This window comes from Electrona antarctica, assembly GCF_951216825.1.
Source record: "Electrona antarctica genome assembly, chromosome: 1".
NCBI lineage: Eukaryota > Metazoa > Chordata > Actinopteri > Myctophiformes > Myctophidae > Electrona > Electrona antarctica.
Genome location: NC_136806.1, coordinates 14,236,969 through 14,262,997, shown reverse-complemented (window position 1 = coordinate 14,262,997; position 26,029 = coordinate 14,236,969). Strand labels below are relative to the sequence as shown.

Here is a 26,029-nt window from a genome sequence, read left to right as displayed (position 1 = left end):
GTTTTCTTGTCAAGAAACCCCAAATTGACTTATCAGCCCGCGGAACCCCCATTAGATGAGATATGCCAGGGACCCTCCATTAGACGAGATATGCCAGGGACCCCCCATTAGACGAGATATGCCAGGGACCCCCCATTAGACGAAACATGCCAGGGACCCCCCATTAGACGAGATATGCCAGGGACCCCCCATTAGACGAAACATGCCAGGGACCCCCCATTAGACGAGATATGCCAGGGACCCCCCATTAGACGAAACATGCCAGGTACAAGCAAGTAGGCACTCGAGTGCAGTTCTAGTTATTAATAATATTGTTGTTATTACTCACCAGTTTCAGCAGGTCCTCCAGTTTGTGCCTCAGCCCTCTGAAGCCAAAAGGGGGTGGGTACAGGAAGAGGTGGTTGGGAAGGGGCGTGTCCTTGCTGGACAGGAAGGGTGTTGTCTCCAGGCTGGAGGCAGGAAGTCGCGCCAACAGGCTCCGCCTGGTGTAGCTGGGCTGACACTCTGCCTGCAGCACGCTGTGCACGTACGTGTGCACAAGCTGAAAACAGTAGTACACACACAGGTCAATGCACGCTGTGCACGTACGTGTGCACGAGCTGAAAACAGTAGTACACACACAGGTCAATGCAGTGTCAGTCAGTGGTGTAAGCCAGTAGTTCTCAATCTGTGGGAATAGTGATGGAGCTCGAAAACCCCATACCCGAAAAAAAACTTTATAGTTTTAACTTTACAGGCTTATCAAGCCTGTTATCGAGCATAGCGGCCCATGACGTCATGTTTAAACAATCAAGAAAAGAGGCGATCAAGAAATCTATCTGTTCATCCATGCTGGCGCAAACATGTCTTAACCCATTTAGGCCTGACGTCGAAATAAAAAATAAAGTTCGCTCTGAAAGAATATATAAGATTTGTGCCGCATTTTTACGATTTTTCAAAAATAGCAGACCTACAAGCTCGTAGCTATGAGCTTGTAGATCTGCTATTTTTCAATAGCAAAGGTATAACATACAGTGGTGAGCACTCCAAAGTGTCACGGGTGGTGCCTCCCTGGTGCCTCCCTGGTACCATGTCTTTGGTGGCACCACTTTATTCCATGCTGTCACCAGGAGATGGCAGCAGAGAGCTAATGTTCTAACTAATGAGAGAGAGAGAGAGAGAGAGAGAGAGAGAGAGAGAGAGAGAGAGAGAGAGAGAGAGAGAGAGAGAGAGATCTCTATTGTGGTATACACTAAGGAGAGCAGTGATCATGATTTTTATTTTCAGGGCAAGGCATACTTTCTACAACAGAGTGGAACATATTGGAAGAATTGCTATTACAGTACAGTATGCTACAGTACAGTATGGTACAGTATGATACAGTACAGTATGGTACAGTACAGTATGCTACAGTACAGTATGGTACAATATGCTACAGTACAGTATGGTACAGTATGCTACAGTTAACAGTACAGTACGGTACAGTACAGTATGGTACAGCACAGTATGGTACAGTACAGTACGGTGCAGTACAGTATGGTACAGTACAGTATGCTACAGTACAGCATGGTACAGTACAGTATGGTACAGTATGCTACAGTACAGTATGGTACAGTGCAGTATGGTACAGTATAGTACAGTACAGTATGATACAGTATGCTACAGTACAGTATGGTACAGTACAGTGTGGTACAGTATGCTACAGTACAGTATGCTACAGTACAGTACAGTATGGTACAGTACAGTACAGTATGGTACAGTATGCTACAGTACAGTATGATACAGTATGCTACAGTACAGTATGGTACAGTACAGTATGGTACAGTACAGTACAGTATGGTACAGTACAGTATGCTACAGTACAGTATGATACAGTATGCTACAGTACAGTATGGTACAGTATGGTAAAGTACGGTACAGTACAGTATGGTACAGTACAGTATGGTACAGTACAGTATGGTACAGTATGGTACAGTACAGTATGGTACAGTACAGTATGGTACATTACAGTATGGTACAGTACAGTATGATACAGTATGCTACAGTACAGTATGGTACAGTATGCTACAGTACAGTATGGTACAGTACAGTATGGTACAGTACAGTATGGTACAGTACAGTATGCTACAGTACAGTATGCTACAGTATGGTACAGTACAGTATGGCACAGTACAGTATGGTACATTACAGTATGGTACAGTACAGTATGATACAGTATGTATCTTGCTTTTTCTCTGTTCTGTCTTTCTTACTCTGTGGGTACTTAAGACCTGGTGGGAGCTTCTCTTTTGATCTGAATTTGGAATCACCCATCAGGGAGAACAGATAGACTACTCACTGAGTGCCATATCTGAAACCCCCTGCTGGTGAGATCTAGGCTTAAATTTAGGCCTCAAGCAGTATATATCTGCTCTCAGATCACTGACTCTCTCACTCACGGTCGCAGAAGACAAGGGGAAAAACAGCTCCACAGCTGTTTTAAACTTTGAAAATCTGCATACACACACAGGTAGAGAAACACACTCCGTTCCTTTTGCACTTATTCTTTTTATAACCCCTATAAACTATCCATTAAAGCTACCCCTCTACTCTTCAACCATCTCTGCTCTTGGTTCTTTTACTTCCTCCCTATCTTCTATACATACTGCCCTGTTAGTACACGCGTGAATGAACCTTGATCCGTAGCTCACACCGGCTGACCAACGACCACTTTAGCCTGGTGCCCAAGCCAAAGACCGGACATCCAGACACATCTAACGAAGGAGGCAGCCTCCCAGGGTTTTGTATCAATCTTCTTCTTATTATTATTATTATTTGTAGTATTATTATTATTATTATTATTATTACGTGTTTATTCTTATTTCTTATTTTTTATTTTGTGTACTATGTGTTTTCCCACCATCCCTATCCTGCCCTTTTCATGTCGCCCTAGACACTACTCCCCCCGCCACAGAAATCCCTCAAATCTCATATACCCAGCTCGCTCACCCAGTCACCACATTATGGTGGAGGGAGGCCTTTGGAACTGCCACGCAGCTACCAAAGAGGAAATGCCTGAATTTATCTCAGCCCACGCCACCCTCAAGTCTCTGCATTTCCTTGCTCTAACCGAAACCTGGATCACCCCTGATAACACTTCTACCCCCGCCGCCCTCTCTGTTTCACACAAATTCACACACACCCCTCGCTCAACAGGAAGGGGGGGTGGTACAGGGATACTCATGTCCCCGAAATGGAATTTGCGTGTCTTAAATCTCTCTCACCTTTCTCTCACCACATATGAATTTCATGCTATCTCAATATCACAACCAGTCCCCCTCACCCTCATTGTGCTCTATCGCCCCCCAGGAACCCTTGGGAACTTCCTGGAAGAACTAGACTCTCTGATCAGCTCGTTTCCAGAGGATGGCACCCCCCTGATTCTACTGGGTGACTTTAACCTACCTACGGCAGAGAAGTATCTTCCCGTTACGTCCCTCCTATCCTCGTTTGACCTCTCCCTTTCTCCCTCCCCTCCCACTCACAAGGCTGGTAATGTTTTGGACCTCGTGTTCTGCAGAGCCTGCTCCCCCTCCATGCTCTCTGTTACTCCCTTAATTAGGTCTGATCACCACTTCATAACCTTCTCCCTCTCTCTCTCTACTCTCCCACCTAAACCTACTCACCCTCCGACCGTCACCACCCGACGCAATCTCAAGTCCCTAAACCCCTCCTCCCTCTCATCCTCTATTCTCTCCTCTCTACCCTCCCTGGAGTCCTTCCTCTCTCTCTCACCCGACTCCGCAACCACATCCTTCATCTCCTCTATCTCATCTGCATTTGACCAACACTGCCCTCTCTCGACCAGGCCAGCTCGCTCATCCCCACCGGCCCCCTGGTTATCTGAAACCCTCAGATCTGAACGAACACCTCTCAGGGCAGCTGAAAGGAAGTGGCACAAGACAAAGCTACCAGATGATCTCTCCCACTTTCACTCACTCCTCTCTGCCTTCTCCCTCTCACTAACCACTGCTAAAACCTCCTTCTACCACACCAAAATCCAATCCTGCACTTCTAACCCAAGGAAACTCTTCTCCACCTTCTCCTCCCTCCTTAAATCCCCTCCCCCCACTCAACCCTCATCCCTCACCGCGGAGGCCTTTGCCACCTACTTCGAAAAGAAGGTTGATGATATCAGTAGTTCCTTTACCCCCCTCCCCCATAAAGAAGCACTCGACTCAACCAATGCTAACCATAACATACCATGCATGTCCTCCTTATCTCCTCTATCCCCAGACGAGGTCCTGAAACTAGTCACATCCACTAGACCTACCACCTGTCCTCTTGACCCCGCCCCGTCTCCAATCTTCCAGACCATCGCACCTGACCTGCTCCCCTTCATCACCTCCATTATCAACACCTCATTAACCTCAGGCTGCATCCCATCTGCCTTCAAGTCAGCCAGGGTATCACCACTCCTCAAAAAACCAACTCTTGACCCCTCAGATGTCAAGAACTACAGACCGGTATCACTCCTTTCCTTTCTTTCCAAAACCCTTGAACGTGTTGTCTCTAACCAGCTTTCTCTCCATCTCTCACAGAACAACCTGCTGGATCCCAACCAGTCAGGATTCAAGAAGGCACACTCCACGGAAACTGCACTCCTCGCAGTCACAGAAGCACTACATGCTGCCCAGGCTGCTTCCCACTCTGCAGTCCTGATTCTCCTAGATCTATCGGCGGCATTTGACACAGTGAACCACCAGCTGCTCCTAGGCACCCTAGCTGATCTAGGCATCGGCGGGACGGCGCTGAAGTGGTTCTCCTCCTACCTCTCTGACCGGACTTACCAGGTTTCTTGGAAAGGTTTGCTATCATTCCCCCGCACCCTCCAAACTGGGGTCCCACAGGGATCTGTACTTGGTCCCCTCCTCTTCTCACTGTACACTAAATCCCTTGGCACCATCATCTCTGCTCACAATATATCCTATCAATGCTATGCCGATGACACACAACTGTTTCTATCCTTCCCCCCCTCTGCCACCCAGGTAGAAGAACGCATCACTGCATGCCTGGCTGACATCTCACAGTGGATGTCTTCCAACCACCTCAAGCTGAACCCAGACAAGACTGAGCTTCTGTTCTTCCCAGCTAAGTCCTGCCCTATGCGGGAGCTAACTATCTCCGTAGACAACGCCCTGGTAAAGTCTGTCCCGACAGCCAGGAACCTTGGTGTTGTCCTGGACAGTCAGCTCTCGTTCAAAACACACATCACAGCTGTCACTAGATCCTGTAGGTTTACACTCTACAACATACGACGAATTAGACCGTTCCTCACCCAGGAGTCAGCCCAGCTCCTAATCCAGACAACAGTCTTGTCAAAACTTGACTATTGTAACTCCCTCCTTACTGGCCTACCGGCATGTGCACTTAAGCCCCTCCAACTGATCCAAAATGCCGCAGCCCGCTTGGTCTTCAACCAGCCAAAATTCTCACACGTCACCCCCCTTCTCCGCTCCCTCCATTGGCTCCCGGTCGCTGCCCGCACAGAATACAAAACTCTGATGCTGGCATTCAAAGCAACCAAAGGCATGGCCCCCCCATATCTCACAAGTATGATCGTACCCTACAAACCCAACCGCGCACTCAGATCAGCCAACGCAGGGAAGCTGGAGGTACCTTCACTAAAAACGCCGGGACAACGCTCCACACGTCCCAAACTCTTCTCCCTTCTGGCTCCAAAACTATGGAATGCACTTCCCATCACAGTCAGAACTGCAGCCTCACTCCCAATCTTCCGCCGTAGTCTGAAAACCCACCTCTTCAGACTCCACCATGGCCCGTAGCACTTGCCCTAGCCTAGCCCCTTAGATAGCACATTATGTAGACTTAGATTTTTAAACAGACTTATAGCTTGTTACGTAGACAGCTCTAGAATTGCACTTCATGTAGTCATAGCACTTTATAGTACACATGTATAATATATTATATAGTATAGTATAGTATGTATAGTTTACATAGATACTCCACTGTTACGTTCTTAGTCTACGCATGATTCATGATAACTACGTTTTATATATGTGATGTATGCCATGCTTTTGTTATTGCTTAATGTAAGTCGCTCTGGATTAAGAGCGTCTGCTAAATGCCTAAATTGTAAATTGTATGCTACAGTACAGTATGGTACAGTATGCTACAGTACAGTATGGTACAGTACAGTATGGTACAGTATGGTACAGTACAGTATGGTACAGTACAGTATGCTACAGTACAGTATGCTACAGTACAGTATGGTACAGTATGGTACAGTACAGTATGGTACAGTACAGTATGGTACAGTACAGTATGATACAGTATGGTACAGTACAGTATGGTACAGTACAGTATGGTACAGTACAGTACAGTATGGTACAGTACAGTATGGTACAGTACAGTATGCTACAGTACAGTATGCTACAGTACAGTATGGTACAGTAAAGTATGCTACAGTACAGTACAGTATGGTACAGTACCAGCAGTTTTTCACATTTTTTACCTAAAACTGCACCGATCTGCGTGAAACGTTGCATGCACACTCCCTAGAGGCCAAGGACAAACCTTTGACCTGCATTTTCCGCATCTGCCTTTTATAGCACCACCAGGAGGCCGACTTTTGTAAAACACATTTTTTGATATTACTCCTCCAGATTCTGTCCAAAAATCTCACAAATCGTTACACAGTATCTCTATGGTCATGTGCTCAAGTCGGATCTGTCTGATATTTCATATTCCATCCTAATTGGCTATAATTGGCTTTCACAGTTTGCAAGATTGCCCCGTTTTGAACAAAAGCCTCAAATCATGAACGCAGCATGCAATTTACGTGAAATCTTTCACACATTTTCTTACTAGGCTGAGGAATATATCCCACCCTTTTCACATTGGCCTGTTATAGCGCCACCAACAGGTTGATTTTTGCAAAACACATTTTTGGAACAAAATGCCTCAAATCATCCAATTGCCATCAAAGGCGTATGAAGAAATGGCAATCGGTACACATGATCTCTGTAGTCATGTGATCAAGACGAGTCTGTTGGATTTCTCAGATTGTACACTGATTGGCTAAGATTGCCTTCCAAAGTTTTCAGGAGTGGCCCGTTTTGTACAAAATGCTGCACATGTCCTGCTCATCCAGAATTCTATCCTCAGAGATGCTATGAGTGATCTGGCTCTGCATTTCCTCAACAAAATGAAGAAAATTGTTGCAAAAACAAATTAAAAAAAACATCCTCCTAAACATTTTGCCAAACATCACACACACTCCTATCCTCCTGGTGGAGACCTGTGCCCGGAAGGGCACTTTTTCTAGTTGTAATTGCACTTTACAATTATGAGGTGGCACTATTATTTAACCCATTTTGACCTGAGATCAGATTCTAAAAACGTCTTCTACATCCTGACAGTTTTCTGAAAAAGCTATGTTTCTATGTCAGTCGCTCTTCGATTTTTCAAAAATAGCAGACCTATAAGCTCGTAGCACGCCACTCGGTGGCGCGCTATGAGCTTGTAGATCTGCTATTTTTCAATAGCTAAAGCATAACATAATGCTAACACCAAAATGGGTTCCCGCCCAAAATGGGTTAAACTTCACCACCAGCTAGCCACCACAACAATATCATTGTTGCAATTTGTACTGTATATTGCAATTTGTACTGTATATTAAATATACAGTACACATTGCAATAATGATATTGTTGTGGTGACAAATGTTGTGTCTTTAACCCTTAGAAGGTGAAAGACGCCAATTGGCGTCTTCATCAGAATTCCGTAAATGATCAATGACGCCAATTGGCGTCTTCAGAGTTTTTGATTAATCTAAACATATTAATATGCTCCGAAGCGCTGTTTAAATTCCTGAGCTTATATTCCAACTACATTACCCAGAAAACCCGTGTCACGTGACACACGTGTACGTGTTGCCATTGGAAGCTGGTCCCACCCCCTGTAAACAGTGGGGGCAGAGGGAGTCTTCATAGTTTATTGTTTTGCCGTCTCGCCCGAGCGATTTTCTAGCAGAAAAAGTTGAAAGCAGTACTATTTATTTGAGCGAGTTTTGTGGTAGTAGTATTGATCCATACGCATCCCAGTCGCCTTCTCCAGGCGGAGTAGCTTACAGCGAGACTCGCTGCTCCCTCCCTCCTTTTTTCATTGTCTCCCCATCGTCGTCCGATGAGCTATACCGGGAAACCATTGAAGAAGACGATCAACCCGGAATGTTTTGAGGTAATCTTATTGTAGAAAATGCCCTTCTATAGTGATCAGAAATCATAAGATGATCGCTACAAATAGATGCTTGGATAATTACTACTACTAGTCAGATCATGACGCCAGAATGACTCACCACGATGGCCCCCAGCCATTAGCCAGCACCAAAGGTGCTGGCTAATGGGGGGGTTGGTGCATTGGTGCTGGCTAATGGCTGGAGGGGGGGTTGGTGTCGATCGGTTGGTTGGTGCAGTACAAATGTATCGTAGCAGGCATGCACGCATGGCAGTACAAGTATTTTATATTGTAGCGTGCCTTATAGGCGATCTGATCTTTAGAGTAATGTTCGCTCCTTTTATTTACTGTCTACAAAGACGGAGAACAAAGATGCATCGTTTACTGAAGCAATGCGTGGTGACCTTGCTACAAGGATCGGAGGGGGGACGGGGAGTGAAGCTAACAGTAGCGTATTATATAAGATCTGTATGACGTTTCATTGACGTCTGAGCTTGCATGATAATCGCATTCATTGTATATTGTATACAATCATGATTGTACATTGTTTAGTGTCTCTCCGTGTGATGATGATGATGACGATGATGTCAGATAGCCTACGTCCCCCCCCCCCCCCCCCCCCCCCCCAACTGGCTATTGGCCGGGCTGACTACAGCTAAATGTTTATTTTTATATATTTAGAACTGGCATCAGATGAGGAGGAGGAGGAGGAGGAGGATGATGATGATGATGATGATGATGAAGACAAAGAGTCAAGACTGCGATGGAGTTCTCCGACACTGAACCGGATGCATTCATTCATTTCAGTTTTTTTTTTTATTTTTAGCCTACACACACACACACCGTCAAGAACAACTGGAATGCAGTGGTTTGGGGACACTGGGGAGTTTGGGGACAACTGTTTTGTATGTAGGCCTATTTATTTTCTGTAATATTTATTATAATTGTATTATGTTAGTAGTCATAAAAAATAAAAGACGCTTTTACAATGAGTTAGACCTGTCATGGCTATTTTGTTCACTATTCTGAGGTTTATGGTTTGACTAAGCGAGTTTCAACTGTGATTTACTCTGTAACGGTAGATGGTAAGAACCCAATTTTTTGTTATAATACAGTATACATTCAAGTCTATATTTTGATACATATCATGGGCACAAAGTCATATCAAAACAATGTCCTTGGATGTGTTTTTTATCAAAACTGTTTCTTCACAACAGGTTTTTGAGATACATGCATGAATAGACAAGGTACTGGTAAGACTATGTAAACATGGTATATATCAAAATGTGCGTTAGAATGTCTAATTTTACCCCCAAAAAGAATTGAGTTTATATGATGTTCCATTTCAGAGCTAGGGGGACTTTTAGCTGGATAGGTCAGATTGATCATGACTGACCATGCTATTTATAGATGGCAAAATATCTACAGTGGTACATGTGAGAAACTTTTTATTTTATTTTAATTGAACTAGACAACTCACCCTTTAAAATTAGATATTGCATGGCTATGTACGCCCAGCAGAAAAAAAGTTATTTAGAAAATAAAACTTCAACCGGGCATAACTTTTTTTGTTGTCCTAGAAACACTACCCAGTGTAAATGCAGGCTCTTTTAAATGGCTTCCAACACAAAAACTAAACATTTTATCAACTCAGTTCATTTTTTTCCTGGAAGCAGACAAGCCAAGCTTTCTCAGAAGGTCTTTCGTTGTCACACATTCACAACAGAGAATTTTCAATAAATCATTCAAAAACGCCATTCTGCCATAGAGAAGTCTAAAAACTATATAGAAATCCTTGAAACTCTCAAAGAGTTAATGTTCAGATTAATTTAATATGAAGGACCCCAGTTACCCTAATGGAAACAAGCCATAGTGCTTTCTTGGGTTATAAAATCCTCTTAGCAGACCTTGTATTGAACTGTAGGCTACGTTCCTGTGCTCTTTTCTGCAAACTGTTTATAAAGTAATCAATCTATGGAGGTATATATGCACCTAAAGGCTGGGCTCTCAACAGTTGCACGATTAATTTAGAGCCAAATCAAAAGCAGTTGAGTTGCTTATAAATTGTAAAAATAAGTGCAGACAAATTGATTTTTATTTAATTCATGGCTCTATAGTTAACGTGATTCAGCCAGAAAGACGAGTCATTGGCGTTCTAAATTAACACCATTAAAGGTGATATAGACAAGTTTTCAGCCAAAATTTAAAATATATATAAATGTATATTTTGGCCTTTTTTCCCTCTATCTTTCCCTATATTATGATGCTGAGGTGTTCTCCTGCAACAGCACACTCTCCCTTTGGCCCCCTCTGGCTGAATGCACTGTTTATATCCACTAGTTTAATAGTCGGGACGTCGGGGGGGATTTCAACTTTTAGCCAATTGCAGCGCAAGGCTGTGACGGTGTGTTCAACCCAGCAGTATTATAATGAAAACGCGATGCGATTTCATTGCAATGTATAATATTATCCCCATATCTTAGTTTCACCATTGTTCATGTGAAATAGTATGTTGATGATTTAATATGTAAGCCTATTGAAATTATGAGAATCGCTATGTATAGCGCATGGTTGGGTGGTCCGGCCGGCTTGAAGCATGCATTCAACCCGTGCTCGCCAACGGTGACAAGCCGTCGCGGATCATCATAGCGATTTTTCTTCATTGCAATGAATAACCGGGAGAGAGATGGGGAGGAGACACACAGCAAAGTTCGTCGGGATCGGGACTCGAACCCGCGTCACAATGTCATGCTGGATTACCAGCCAAGGTGCTTGGACCGCTAAGCCGACCCAGGCCAGATCTGCTATTTTCAAAGGATTTTCCTATACATTTTATACATTTGACATCTTGTGAAACGTGACATTCTGCACAATGAGTACTTTATACTTTTGGTACATTTTGATACCAATACAATGTACAATACATTTTGAATTCAGAACTTTTACAAGTATTTCTAAATTGATGCAGTATTGATGGTGATGCAGGTCCTTGGCTTTGAGAAGCGAAGCGAATCGGTCCTCCTCCTACACACAATGTTCAACTGGTCATTTGCATGAGGCTGTCACACAGCTTGATAAACTGGATTTGACTGTCCATTCAAATCAACTTCATTTGGATTGTCCTTTACGAAAGATGACCATGTGAAAACGACCATGATGTTCTATTCAAAGCAACTTCACTGAATGCTCACTGTGCTATCCAAATTAACCCCAAAGCAGAGTGGAACTAGAAAAAGTGCCCTTCTGGGCACAGGTCTCCACCAGGAGGATAGGAGTGTGTGGGATGTTTGGCAAAATGTTTAGGAGTAATATAAGTGTGTGTGTGTGTGTGTGTGTGTGTGTGTGTGTGTGTGTGTGTGTGTGTGTGTGTGTGTGTGTGTGTGTTTGTGTGTGCGAGCGAGACGCGGCTTGGCCTGTTGTAGTGCCACCATGAGGCTGATTAGAAAACTGTCAAGTGGCATTTCTTCCTCAGCCTAGTGGGAATATGCATGCAGTTTCACCGCAATGGGACACTGCGTTGAGTAGTTGTGGCGATGTGTACAAAACAGGTACAAAGCGGGCTACTCCTGAAAAGTTTAGAAGCCAATCGTAGCCAATGAGGGTGGATTATGAGAAATCAAACAAACCCGTCTTGATCACATGACTATGGAGAGCATGTGTACCGATTTGCGTGAAATTTGGATAAAATATGAAGGAGTAATATTAGAAAATGTGTTTTACATATGTCGGCCTCCTGGTGGCGCTATAAAGAGCAGATGTGAAAAATTCCAGGCAAAGGTTTTTCCTTGGCCTCTAGGGAGTGTGCATACAAAGTTTTACACAGATCCGTGCAGTTAGTGGTAAAAACACTAATCGGCCAGTTATAGCGCCACCATGAGGCTGAGTTGAAAATGTTCACGTGGCATTTCTTCCTCGGCCTAGTGGGAATGTGCGTGCAGATTTTCACGGAAATCACACAATGTGTTCATGATGTGCAGCATTTTGTTTGAAACTGAGCACTCCTGCGAACTTTGGAAGCCAATCTTAGCCAATCAGGATGGAGTCTGAGAAATCTGAAAGACCTGTTTCGTTGAATGGCTCTAGAGAGACTGTGTACCAATTTGCGTGATGTTTGGACAAAATCTGTAGGTGTACTGTCCAAAAACTTGTTTTGCACAAAGCGCCCTCCTGGTGGCGCTATAACAGGCCGTTCTGGAAATTAGCTGTTCACAGACGGACGGACACACGGACGGACGGACACACGGACGGACGGACACACGGACGGACGGACGGAGTGCAAAACATACTCTCTCCCCATGCCTTCGGCCTGGTGGAGACAAACAGTGGAGTGCAGGTGCGCTGGTCTCAAAAACAAGGAAAAATGGCAGAAAAGGAAGGAAGACTTTGGGTCCTGGGACCGTCAGTGCTATGATAGCAGTGACGAAGGTTCCAGGACAGAAACGTTTTATTGTATTCTATCGTGTTAAAGACCAATCTATTGTGTTTAACCCATTTTGGGCGGGAACCCCTTTTGGTGTTTTAACTAAGCATTATGCTATACTTTAGCTATCGAAAAATAGCAGATCTACAAGCTCATAGTGCGCCACCGAGTGGCGCGCTACGAGCTTGTAGGTCTGCTATTTTTGAAAAAATTTAAAAATACGGCACAAATATTTGGATATATGTTCTTTCAGAGCGAATGTTTTTTTTATTTCGACGTCAGGCTTCAATGGGTTAAGGTGTCATTAAGACCTGGCACCAGATTCTACAAATGTCTTCTAAATCATGACGTTTCTATGACATCAGTGGTTCTCAAACTATTTCATGTCAAGGACCCCAACAATTATATGTAATTGGCCGCCGACCCCAACCTGAAAATATGTTGTTCAGGGACCAGAAGCAAAGATTTGAGTCAAAAACATTCGCTGCGAAAGAATATATATTCAAAGATTTGCACACATTTTAATTTTTTTTCAAAAATAGCAGATCTACAAGCTCGGTGCCGCACTATGAGCTTGTAGATCTGCTTATTTTCAACAGCTAAAGTTTAAAATAATGGTTAAAGATGGAGTGCCACAATTTTTGTATTTTTCCAGTTTTTCATGTGTCTATGAGGTGACAGTACTTCATTAGACACCCTGGAGTCGTTTTTATGTGCAATGGTGTATTAACTTTGTATTTAGGGTTTCTTCCTGGAGGCTGAACCCTTGACAGTCAAACGGCCCAATGATATAAACAGTAATATAGTGACATCACATTATCAGCCCCTCCCCTAACCCCTCCCCCTTTATCAACTACAGCTGTGGGTGCGGCTTCAGTTCAGGTGGATCACCACTCATCACCACCCACCAGGCAAACCAGGCGTACTTAATGAACTGGTGGGCGTGTCCACATAAAAGCATGATTTGAACAAATACTGTACACTTTTTGGAACAAGTTCTTCCTCCTTATATTATAATAATACCTGATGATCATGTTTTAGGGTGGAAAAAAATCGTGGCACTCCATCTTTAAAGATTCGTCCTCAGGTCTAAATTGGTTAATCTATTGTGTTTTAATGCACTGGTTTTCAACCCTTTCCATGTCAAGGTCCATTATTTATTGGGGCATTTGAGCCACGGAACCACCATTTGATGAGATTTAGCCTCTCAGAAGTTGGATAGGATTTTGTGCACAATTCCATGCTGTATTGATGTTGGTACCATTAGAGATAACAGGCAAACGTTGATGAAAATAACAATTCTTCAAATTGTGTAGACGTCTGACTTGTAATGCAGATATTTAACAATATTATGACTCTTGAGAGCGTAAATGTACGGGTCCATTTGGTTTCATTTGACGCTCTCAAGAGTTCATCTATAATAGTTGAAAACCACTGTTTTAACCCATTTTGGGCGGGAACCCCTTTTGGTGTTTTAAACATTATGTTATAATTTAGCTATTGAAAAATAGCAGATCTACAAGCTCATAGCGTGCCACCGAGTGGCGCGCTACGAGCTTGTAGGTCTGCTATTTTTGAAAAGTCGTGAAAATGTGGCACAAATCTTTGAATATATATTTCAGAGCGAACATTTTTAACTAAAATATTGGCTTCTGGGGAGGTCCCTGGAACTACATATTTTGAGATGGGGGTCCGTGGCCCAATAGAGATAATTCTGGGGGTCCTTGAGATGAAAAAGGTTGAGGACCACTGACATAGAAACATGGGTTTTTCAGAAAAATGTTTTTTAAATCGACCTCAGGCCTAAAGGGGTCAATGCCTTGTACTGCAGTCGTACCTGTCTGTGTTCAGGGTCCACCTCCACCTCCAGGGCCAGGGGTTTGGTGGTCTCCGTGTCCGACGTCTCAAAGAGCGGCAGAGAGACCACCGCCAAGCTCACCACACCCACCACCACCATGAGAGGCACCAGCACACGCCTGTACACACACACACACAAAGAGAGAGAGAGACAGGGAGAGATGTTATAGTCCATTTGAGATTTCGATCTGTTCGATACTAGACGTTGGAGCGTGTTTTTGGTAACACGTTTACCAAAAGTCGGGTCTATAATGCCTTATAATTGCATTTATAATGTATGCACTTAACACTCGTTATGGTAAGGCTTATGATGACGATTGTTGCATGCAATGCATTATAAATGTGCATTATACTGCATTGTAAATCCAACCTTTAAGTAAAGTGTTATTTTATTTCTTATTTTGGTCCCCATTCACACGATTTAAGCTTGGTTGCCCAAAATGCAACTTTCTGTAAAATTATACAAAAACGAAGAAAGAAAAGAGATGATAATCTTTTATCTTTTGCAAATTACAATTTAGGCATTTAATCCAGAGCTATTTACAGTAAGCAAGGACAACACAAGGTCATAGGTGAACCAAGAATCATCAGTCTAAATTAAGCATCTGTATATGCTCCAACTCATAATCACAGTAATCCCACTCATAATCAGGATCAGAAAGTCCACCGATCCTCAGTCCTCTAATCAGGTCTACCTCATTCTCAGAAGCCCCCCCATCCTCCATGTCAACACCCTTGCCTACCTCATCCTCAGAAGCCCCCTCGGTATCCTCCATGTCAACACCCTGGCCTACCTCATCCTCAGAAGCCCCCTCGGTATCCTCCATGTCAACACCCTGGCCTACCTCATCCTCAGAAGCCCCCTCGGTATCCTCCATATCAACACCCTGGCCTACCTCATCGTCAGAAGCCCCCTCTGTATCCTCCATATCCACACGCTCCTCGTCTGTAGCTTGAACATGTCACGATTGGTGTCTTGTTCCGTTTCCCTGTTTATATTTCAGTGATGCTGCTCAGCCGGATCAGGCTAGGTCACCCATAGCAATCTGCCCAAATCTGCTCACTTGGGTGGAGCTTGGTGGAGGCTTTCCAGTTCCACAACATTGCTTGCAAATCGTGTCAGATCAAAAACAGCAAAAGTAAACGAGCTTGTGGATCTGCTACTTTTGTACTATACTTGCTCAAGTAGGACATTCATTTATGAAGACAAAAACACTAAAAGTTAAAATATGAACATAGGAACGTACTACACCTACGTACCATCAGACAATAAACGTCTCCATTCCCTGTTCACGTTCAAAACTGACAAGCAGCTGTCTGCAAATTACATTAAAAAAAAGACGCTCGTACCAAAACAAATTCCCCCCAGGTCAAATCTGGCGACCTCGGAGCGGTCGTATCCTCAGTAATGTATCCTGAGGTCAACACCTGGGACGTATCCTCAGTGATGTATCCTGAGGTCAACACCTGGGACGTATCCTCAGTGATGTATCCTGAGGTCAACACCTGGGACGTATCCTCAGTGATGTATCCTGAGGTCAACACCTGGAACGTATCCTCAGTGATGTATCCTGAGGTCAACACCTGGGACGTATCCTCAGTGATGTATCCTGAGGTCAACGGGGTTTCGGGTCTACCAACATCATACCCCTCACTCAGGCGACCCAGTAGCTACCCTCGATCAGACCCACTATAGGGAAAAACCAGGGCCACACAATCCGTTGGAACTACTCCAGAACTACTCTGCCAGGGCTGGGAGGTACGCTTCTGGCGCATGGAAGGACTAGGCTCTGTGGGTTGACTCCTGTCCGGGCCCCTCCTACGTCTCACCTGGTCCACTCCTGCTCTCACCAGGCCCAGGACCTGTGCGTTGCACCAGAGTCTCAGCACCAGACACTTTATTCAGGAGTGGTGGGCAATGGTTCCGCAGGGCAATGGTGCTGCGGCTCCGCTTGCTGCTTGCATGGCCCTAGTCCTACAGGCCTCACCGAGGGTTGTTGGGCTTCCTCCTCACGGAGGACACAGGCTGGGGTGCTAACCCATACTGCTCTGCTTTATTTTGCTTATTAGCAATAAAACATGTTGTTCTATTCAGACACATTCTAGTATTCACCTTGTATAGCTGACTTTCTTTCACTATGCTCGAGGCAAAACAAATACACTGTCACGGTCCCTGCACATCAGTGTGTGCGGCCACTCTTTTGTCTTTTTAAGAATTATTTTTCTAGATGATTCTGCCATGAGCCGTCACCACTATTGTGCGTATAGCAGCATCCTGCACAACCTCTGAGCCAGTGACATCCGTAGGTACCTCTCTGGAAGGAACGGAGTGTAGTGTACTGTACATGCAGATGGCTCCTATAACCATAGCTTCCTTTGAGGATCTTCTCGAATTAAACGCCCGCGAACCCCGACGACACGCAGCAGGCCAGCACGGCGAGCAACCCCACGGCGGGGCTCTGGCCGGACGAATCCAAGGCCGGCTCCTTGGGTGGTCCGCCGCCGTGCTGCTGGACCTGCACGGTGGCCACCCCGGATCCTTGGGTGGTCCGCCGCCGTGCTGCTGGACCTGCACGATGGCCACCCCGGATCCTTGGGTGGGCCGCCGCCGTGCTGCTGGACCTGCACGGTGGCCACCCCGGATCCTTGGGTGGGCCGCCGCCGTGCTGCTGGACCTGCACGATGGCCACCCCGGCGAACAGGAGAAGCAGGGAACCCCACTGGCCTCGGGACAGGGACCTCCTCAGCATCAGCACGCTGAACAGCGCCGTGGTCAGGATCTTCAGCTGTAGGTCACCTGGAAGGTGGCGGCGGGCAGGTTGGACACGGCCACGTACTGCAGGTTGTTCTGCAGCACGTAGAGGAAGGCGGGGACGAGCAGCCTCAGCGTGTCGACGTAGCGGACCGCCACGCTGTCGTAGAGGAATGGACATCCGTTCTGCAGGAGGACGACGAACAAGCAGGTCAGCAGCTTGAGCGTCTCCGCCACGACCACGGCCAAGGTATCGGTATGGGAACAACTCTAGCATAGTGTACAGTATGTTGCCCATGGTGACATAGTGTACAGTATGTTGCCCATGGTGACATAGTGTACAGTATGTTGCCCATGGTGACATAGTGTACAGTATGTTGCCCATGGTGACATCTGTCATTTCTGGATTAAAATATGCCCCAATTTTTAATTTTGCCAGGACCCAGGTGCGGTTCCACGATTCACACGCGTTCCACAGAGAGAGAGAGAGAGAGAGAGAGAGAGAGAGAGAGAGAGAGAGAGAGAGAGAGACAGAGAGACCTTGACCTGACCTTAACAACGTGAGTTTGACCAACTCGCACACACACACACACACACACACACACACACACACACACACACACACACACACACACACACACACACACACACACACACACACACACACACACACACACAGTCACACACACAGGAAAGCACTGTTCTGGTAAGGTGGAAAGAGAGAGGGTGTGTGTTGTGTGAGGTGCATGCATACCTTTCACATGACAGATTACAATAAGAATGGAATGTATTTTCATGCACAGACATCAGTTCTACAGAGCAGCCAGGAGTATATACTGTTTTAATTTGATTTGATTATCCCTTCAGTTAGTTGTCAGTATTAGAGCATGTCATTGTTACATAATCGTATTTTAGCATATTATTGTTGTTGTTGTATCATTGCTGCCCGGAAGAAACATCTATTTTGTACCATGGACTCCCAACCAAGATTGGTTAAAAAATGTCCAAGACTTTTCTTGAAAATAGCTCAATTTAAGGTGGTTAAACCGATGCCATATTAATTGTTTTGCTGGGAATGAAATCAAAGATTGTCTTTTTGTGAAACACCAAGACACACAGTTTTGACATTTGACCGAGCAGAGCACAGATATTCACTTCACTATTGTACGTCTGTTAGGAAATTATTATAATAATAACTTCCGCTAGTCACCAGCACATACAGTAGGTGTATTGTTAGGCATGCACTGTAGGTAATGATTATAATAACTTCTCTCTCTCCCCGTGCTCACATGATGCTTCAGCGCTACATCAGGGTGTGTGTGTGTGTGTGTGTGTGTGTGTGTGTGTGTCAGGCAGAAACATGTTTTGAACTGAAGGTCAGGATTCAATTTATCCCCTGAGCAAGCAGGCATTAGCTCAATGGTAGGGAAATAAAGAAAGAAAGAAAGAAAGAAAGAAAGAAAGAAAGAAAGAAAGAAAGAAAGAAAGAAAGAAAGAAAGAGTCACAATTGCCAGCTGCGGAAAGGTCTCGTTTATGAACAGTTTGTGTGGCCCAGCCTCTGCCTCAGGAGTATGCACCCAATCACGTTGCGGCGTTCAGAGTATGCAGCCAATAAGGCTTCACGTTGCGGCGTTCAGAGTGTGGGTTTTATGGCGTTCAGACTATGGGTTTCACCTCTCCCATTGGCTTGGAGGCAGCCTAGACTAGAGGCAGCCAATCACAAAAAAGTGTCCACTACGGCCGCTACTAGAGGCTAAACTAAATGCTTTTCAAGCAGCAAAAAGCAGGAACCCGGGTTCAAATTTGGGGCAGAAGAGGAAAATTACATAATGCAGCTTAAATTTTATATTATTCAAATATCACTGTCAATTGTTTTGGGGGACTCATGTGCAGTATCCTCGTGGTCCATCAATAAGGTCCCCGGGACCACAGGTTGAGTAGCCTGGAACTCACCTATACTTTTTATGGCATAGTTTCTCCCGGCAGGATCCGTCGGGAGAAACTATGCGCAGCTGCTAGACATGAGACTAATTAATTAGAGCGACAGAGAGAGAGAGAGGAGTGTGTGTGTATATGTGTGCGTGTGTGTGTCAATTTAACAAAGGTGCAGACGATCAGAAATCAGCAGAGAGTGAGTGATTTTTGCGCTACACTATATGCCGAATTGAAGTGGACTCGGACCCAGACTTTTTTTCTCTCCCTGGAAATAAAAACGTCTGGGTTTCCGAGGCTACAGGTTGAGTAACAGAGCTGTAAGACTAGACTACCCCTCATACACCGTTTCACTGCAGGGGAGTTTCCAATGTAAAAAGATATTGCCAAAATGCTGACATTCTTTGTGGCTGTGTGTGGCTGTGTGCCACCTGGCTGCTACCATTGTGTGCCACCTGGCTGCTACCATTAGTGTTGTAGTCGAGACCACCTAAAGCGAGACCAAGACAAGACCAAGACCTAGCAGGTCGAGACCGATACCGAGACCAAGACCGCTGCGAGCCTAGGGGGCCGAGACCAAGACCAAGACCAAGACCTAGCAGGTCGAGACCGATACCGAGACCAAGACCGCTGCGAGCCTAGGGGGCCGAGACCAAGACCAAGACCAAGACCTAGCAGGTCGAGACCGAGACCGAGACCAAGACCGCTGCGAGCCTAGGGGCCGAGACCAAGACCAAGACCAAGACCTAGCAGGTCGAGACCGAGACCGAGACCAAGACCATTTTTCCCTCTTATTTGATAGGTACAGATAACAATCTTGATCTGAAACACTGCAAATAGATTTTACTTACTTTGGAACAGCTCAAAATTAGGTATACTTGTCTACACAGCATGATTCATTCAAATATTTATTTTAAATATCAAGCATAATAATACGCATCAAAACAACTGTCCTCTCAACCAACATTTATTTGAAGTTAACCACAAAAAAACAACATTTAAAGTGTTTCAGAAAAATTAGGATTTAGAACATTGGTTTAGAACTGGCAAATAACAATTAGTGATCTCTCTCTCTCTCTGTGTGTGTGTGAGCAGCAGTAGGATCATCATTTCACACAACAAATGCCCTGAATTCAAACCTGAGTCTGAGAGTACATGGTGACTCTCTAGAGCTGCTGAGCCATATAGTACACAATTACACATTCCTCCTTTCTGTCCTCATTCCCTCCAACCCTTTGTCTCCCGCTCTGTCTCAAAATATTTTCAGGGGGGGTCTGCAGCCAAATTATGGACGACCTTGATTCCTTGGCAAAAAAACGTTTGATAACTATTGATTGAGAGGGCATTTTTAGAATTGGCCTCAGGTAGTCTTAATCAATGTAACACGACTCTTGGTTTTCAACACAGAACCCATCATGACTGTTATGTGTAGCCATATTACAGTAAAGCGTGGTTGCATTTCAAAAACACAAGCGAACACAGCATGGTGTGACCCAAGCGAGCACGATGGGGTCTCATAATAATGCCTCCTGCACTAAAAACTCTCTCCACCGGTGCTGAGGAGGCAGGGACCGACAGAACCTTCAAGGCTAAAGTGCTCATTTGGGGGAATCCCTCTTGGTTTTCAACCCAGAACGCAATGGCATCATCAATATCATTTTTCTCAATTGTATCAAAGTACTGTGTTACTTGTGATGCGATACTTGGGTTGTCCTGGATTGTTGAACTCTGTTTTCTGTGCGCTTTCACCGCTTTGTAGCGGGACAAGAGACGTGGACATTTCGCTGCCGGTGGTGAGTCACCGTGCACTTCCTCAGCAGCTACTGCGTCAGCAGCGTCACTTTGGTCTCCACTCTGCTCGGCCACAATGTGCTCCACCTCCAGGATCAAAGTGTCTGAAAAACAGGAACAAAACAAACAAAATACTGTTTTAAAATATTTAACCAAAACACAAGAAATGGGAGGGAGGGAGGGAGATAATATTGTATAATAATGTATATACAGTAGTACTACACTACTAACCTGTGAGTGTATTTTTCAGCTCGTCCCTGCTCTTCTTCTGCGATGCTGCACTCCCATCAAAGATAACATCCAGATCCACCCAGTTGAGACCAAACTGTGGATCCAGCATTGTGGCAATAAAGTAGACACTGTGATTGAAAGGTTCTTCTCTTCCACTTTCCTCTGCCATTTTTATTTTAACAAAGATTCCTGAGAACCTTTTCATCAGAGAAGCTCGTAGGGCTTTGACTATTGGCCGACACTCCAACCGGGTCTCTTCCATCTTGAGAAGGTGTGTATTCAGGTCCAGAACAGTTGGCACCACCATACTGATGGTAACAGACTTTTCACCTTCTGTTTGGTCTGTTGCCTCAGAAAATGGTGCCAGAATCACAGTCAACTCTTTTAGTTGGTTCCACTCACGGGTGCTAAAAACTATGTTTTTAAAATCTTCCTTACACATGTCTGTGAGGTCTTTGTGATCCAAAGCTGTCAGACCCTGAACTTGCTTGAAAGTGCTGTTCCAGCGAGTACTGTTTGCAGCTGGAATAGTCTTGTTGGCACCAAACACCTCCTCAAACATATCCTTAAACTGTGTGCTACGATGCAGTGTACTCGTTAACTGTGTTGATTTGGCGATGGCCAGAGAGATGGCTTTAACCTCTTTCAAGCCATCATTGACCACTAACTGTAAAGAGTGGGCAAAACAGGACAGACGTTCACCTCTGGACCAAGGTACCTCTACATCTTCCTCTGAATGACTCGTGTCCTCCTCCTCACTGTCAGACTCATCAGTATGCTCATGCTGTTGTGGAAACTGAACCTTGAAAGCACATTTCATATTGGCTGCATTATCCGTTATGATATAGCTGATCTTCTTACGGATACCATATTCTTCAATGATCTCTTCAAAAGCAGAAGCAATTCTATCTCCAGTGTGTTTGCCTGTGAAACGTTTGCAGTCCAGCAGGTAGGACTCGAGTTCGTACTGACCACCTGACTTGCAGAAGACATGGGCAGTCACTCCGAGGAAGGAGCGTAGCTTGCGATCCGACCAGATATCAGCTGTAACTGACACAGATGGCTGGCTCTCCAGATTAGTTACAATGGTTTCTTTGACCTTGCTGACCAGGACAGGTATCCGCTTCTCACTGATGGTGCTTCTAGAGATGGGTGTGTACTTGCTGTCTATAACATTAAGGAAGTGTCTAAAATGTTTTTTTTCCACAATAGAAAGTGGCAGAGAGCATCCAATTATCAGGTCATTAATAATGGATTCACTGATGGCTCGTTGTCTTAAAGAAGTTGGATTGTAGATCTGCACAGTCTGGATAAAGGATGAAACACTTGGCTGTGTGTCATCTCTCTGTGGCCCTGACTTGTACTCCGAGTACCTGAAATAAAGGAGGATTGATCTATGAGATTTCCGATCATATGAAACTATTCACAATAAGCACAAGCAGTCCTTAAAGTGTGTTAAGTTGTTGTCTGTGTGTATTCATTTATTTCCTGCACAGGTAACCATATAATAACATTGTTAATGATTTGTTAATCTTCCATTTTTCCATTCAGGCTGAATTTGATTGTTGTGTCTCCCATTACATTTTAATCACTTTAATTGAACAAAACGGCTAATAGTTTAATATTATCCCAACAATGCATCAGTCATACATTTTCTTATTATCAAGCTATTAATCTGGTGTCTCATGGCCGCTATGAAAGTCTGTCTGAAATGCAAACATCTTAGCCTCCAGTGATCAAACTATCTGAGAATAACACCCATCTGACATATCATTTAATAATGTAATATGTAAATTCAGTTTGTTTGTTTGGGTTTGTTTTTATTTTGACATTTAAAAAAATCTTTGCATGTTTTAATGAATGGCAGAGCAATAGCTCTAACTCATAGAATTCTCAATTCTGTACTATGAGTTATTTTTACTGAAAGAATTACATTGCAATGGTAAACCTAGACCAAACAACAATGGATGAGTATAATGTTCCTTACAGACAAGAACAATGTCAATGAACACTAGTTAAACTTAAAACTACTCTCCTTTATAATGACAGGGAACAACTATTATACTGTAGCTAGCACATCAATGTGCTACTTTAATGACTGAAACAATTGCATGTGAATGGTATGGTAATTATTAATTCATCAATCAGTCAAAGTCTCACAGACATACCAGTACCACACATGTTTGCATCAGTGTTGCAGCAAACGTCATCATCATGACAATAAACCAACTATAGGCTTAGCTATCATACTTACTTTTCTTTGTGGGCTCTTGACAGATGACGGGCAAACGTGGATGTTGTTCCTGCCGTCTCCGAATATGATTTTCCACAAAACTTGCACTTTGCACTGTGCTTTTTCCCCCCAGTAACCTTGCAAATGTAATCTTTGTGTTCCACAAAGCCAAACATTATAACAGCTGAATTAGCCGACATCTTCTTGACCAGTAAATTTGTACACACAATTAAACCATGCGCAATGCGCATGCACTGCATTGACCTGTGAACTGTGACCTCCTGTCTCACTCACTGTCTGTCAGTTTGACAGTTTCCGACCAATACCTTTCAGATGGCTATGGCTCACCTTCAAATTAAAACAATAGTTGGTTTTGGTTGCTGCTGTTTGAGCCTTTTAGTAAATAAATCGGTAGTAGTGTACTGTGAACCAACAATGAGGCATGCACGTATACAACAAAGGATTTACACATGATCGTTTTTATTATAGCCTGATCACATAAGGTGGACGTAACGTCAGGTAGGTGGCGGTTCTTCTCATGACGAAATATAAACCGAGGCGAGGCTTCATGCATAGGTCGCGCTGCAGTGCGACGCGTTGTGAGTTGTAGATCGGCTATTTTCAGATCACTATTCACTATTCAGTATTCAGATCACCGCTCAACCTCGTTTATTAAAACGACTACAGGCTACAAGTTACAACAACTTACAACACAACACACACACATTATAAAAAAAACACCCGGAAAGCTTGCAGCCTTGCACTGTTCGTAGAAATATTTTTAAGACAATATTGAAACGAAAAAGCCGCTTGCGTAACTTACGCTGTAACTTACGCTGCATGCGTAACTTACGCTGCAGCGCCCGGCATACAGCGTGTCGGCCGAGAGGCGGAGAATCTCCCGTAATGTTGGCTGAGGGCTGCTCTCACTCTCAGTCCTTGCGATCGGGTTGATAATAGAACGTTTTGCATCTCGTCTCGAGTGGTCTCGGTGGGGGAAGAGACCCGAGACAATTGGCCGAGACCGAGACAAGACCGAGACAAATGAGGGCGAGACCAAGACGAGACCGCGAGACAAAAAAGGCGAGAAGAGCGAGACCAATACAAGACCAAGACAAATGAGGGGCGAGACCAAGACGAGACCGCGAGACAAAAAAGGCGAAAAGTGCGAGACCAAGACAAGACCGAGACAACGAAAATGTGGTCTCGAGACCGGTCTCGAGACGAGACCAGGTCTCGAGAACTACAACACTAGCTACCATCAGGCTGTTTTTAATACGGAGGCATTTCTGATGCTGGTGTCAGCATTATAAGGGAACGATGCAACAACAACAACTCTCAGCGGTCTTGTGGTTAACTTTGGTGGGCAACCCTGATGATAGAGAGGGCCACTATAGTTCCACACTCACTCCAGAGGGCCACTATAGTTCCACACTCACTCCAGAGGGCCACTATAGTTCCACACTCACTCCAGAGGGCCACTATAGTTCCACACTCACTCCAGAGGGCCACTATAGTTCCACACTCACTCCAGACAGAGGGCCACTATAGTTCCACACTCACTCCAGAGGGCCACTATATTTCCACTCTCACTCCAGAGGGCCACTATAGTTCCACACTCACTCCAGAGGGCCACTATAGTTCCACACTCACTCCAGAGGGCCACTATAGTTCCACACTCACTCCAGAGGGCCACTATAGTTCCACACTCACTCCAGAGGCCCACATTGCGTATACTCAGGCAGAGAAACCTCTTATCTGTTTTTTTTTTATTATTATTATTATTATTATTATAGATTTTTTTTGTAAATTAATGCCCTACTTCGTCATTCTATATCATACGCAAGTAGAAAAAATAGCCGATCTACAAGCTCAAAACGCGTCACACTGCAACAATTGTATTTAGCACACAAACGTATTTTCAGATGGTGGGGTATTGGGGTCTGCAGCCAAATACATCAATCATAAAACATCAACATCGTCCTTGAGAGACACAAAAGTTTGAGAAGCCACAAGGCCTTCCCCAGGAAACGCAATGAACAGGAAGACAATTGAAGTCTTTGTTTCGTTCTGCTCAGATCACCAGGGAGAACTGGCAGCTTTAACAAGGTGAAGGTTACCGTTTGAGGTAAGTTGTCATGATGCCAAGTGCGTTCCCAGGAAGGAAACGTGACTCTGTACATCGCTCACACACTCACGGAATTTGTTGTTTCTTTTCTCCCGTCAGAGAGTCTGAGATCCAGGGAACTTTTTCCCTGCAGAAAAAAAGTCCCCACTCCTTTGTTTTTGTTTTTTATTATATGTATTTATAGTTTTATACTATATATGCACATAGGTGAAATTCATCCTTTTGAGTTTACACCATCCTATAACAACTAGGAGCAGTGAGTGTGCACTCGGGAGCAATTCGGGGGTTAAGAATGTGAACCCGGACATGTTGAGTACACCAAACGTTGTATGTAATCAGTTCTTGATTAATCTAATATATACAAATCACATCTACTAACCTCTCTCATATCTAGTAACCCCTCTCTCTCTCTCTCTCTCTCTCTCTCTCTCTCTCTCTCTCTATCTCTCTCCCCACAGCACAAAGTG

The 26,029-nt window shown here is 44.5% G+C and overlaps 1 protein-coding gene across 1 annotated transcript in view; it reads right to left on the bottom strand.

Annotated features, from left to right (window-relative positions):
- Nucleotides 1-26,029, bottom strand: part of st3gal5 (ST3 beta-galactoside alpha-2,3-sialyltransferase 5) — a gene marked incomplete at its 3' end in the record, with an annotated part of 57,654 nt that overhangs the window by 15,874 nt on the left and 15,751 nt on the right. The window contains exons 3-4 of the mRNA XM_079492702.1: nucleotides 14,475-14,613; nucleotides 329-541 (exon numbers count right to left, since the gene is read on the bottom strand). Coding sequence (XP_079348828.1) covers nucleotides 329-541; nucleotides 14,475-14,613 — 352 coding nt within the window. The remainder of the gene's footprint in view (nucleotides 1-328; nucleotides 542-14,474; nucleotides 14,614-26,029) is intronic.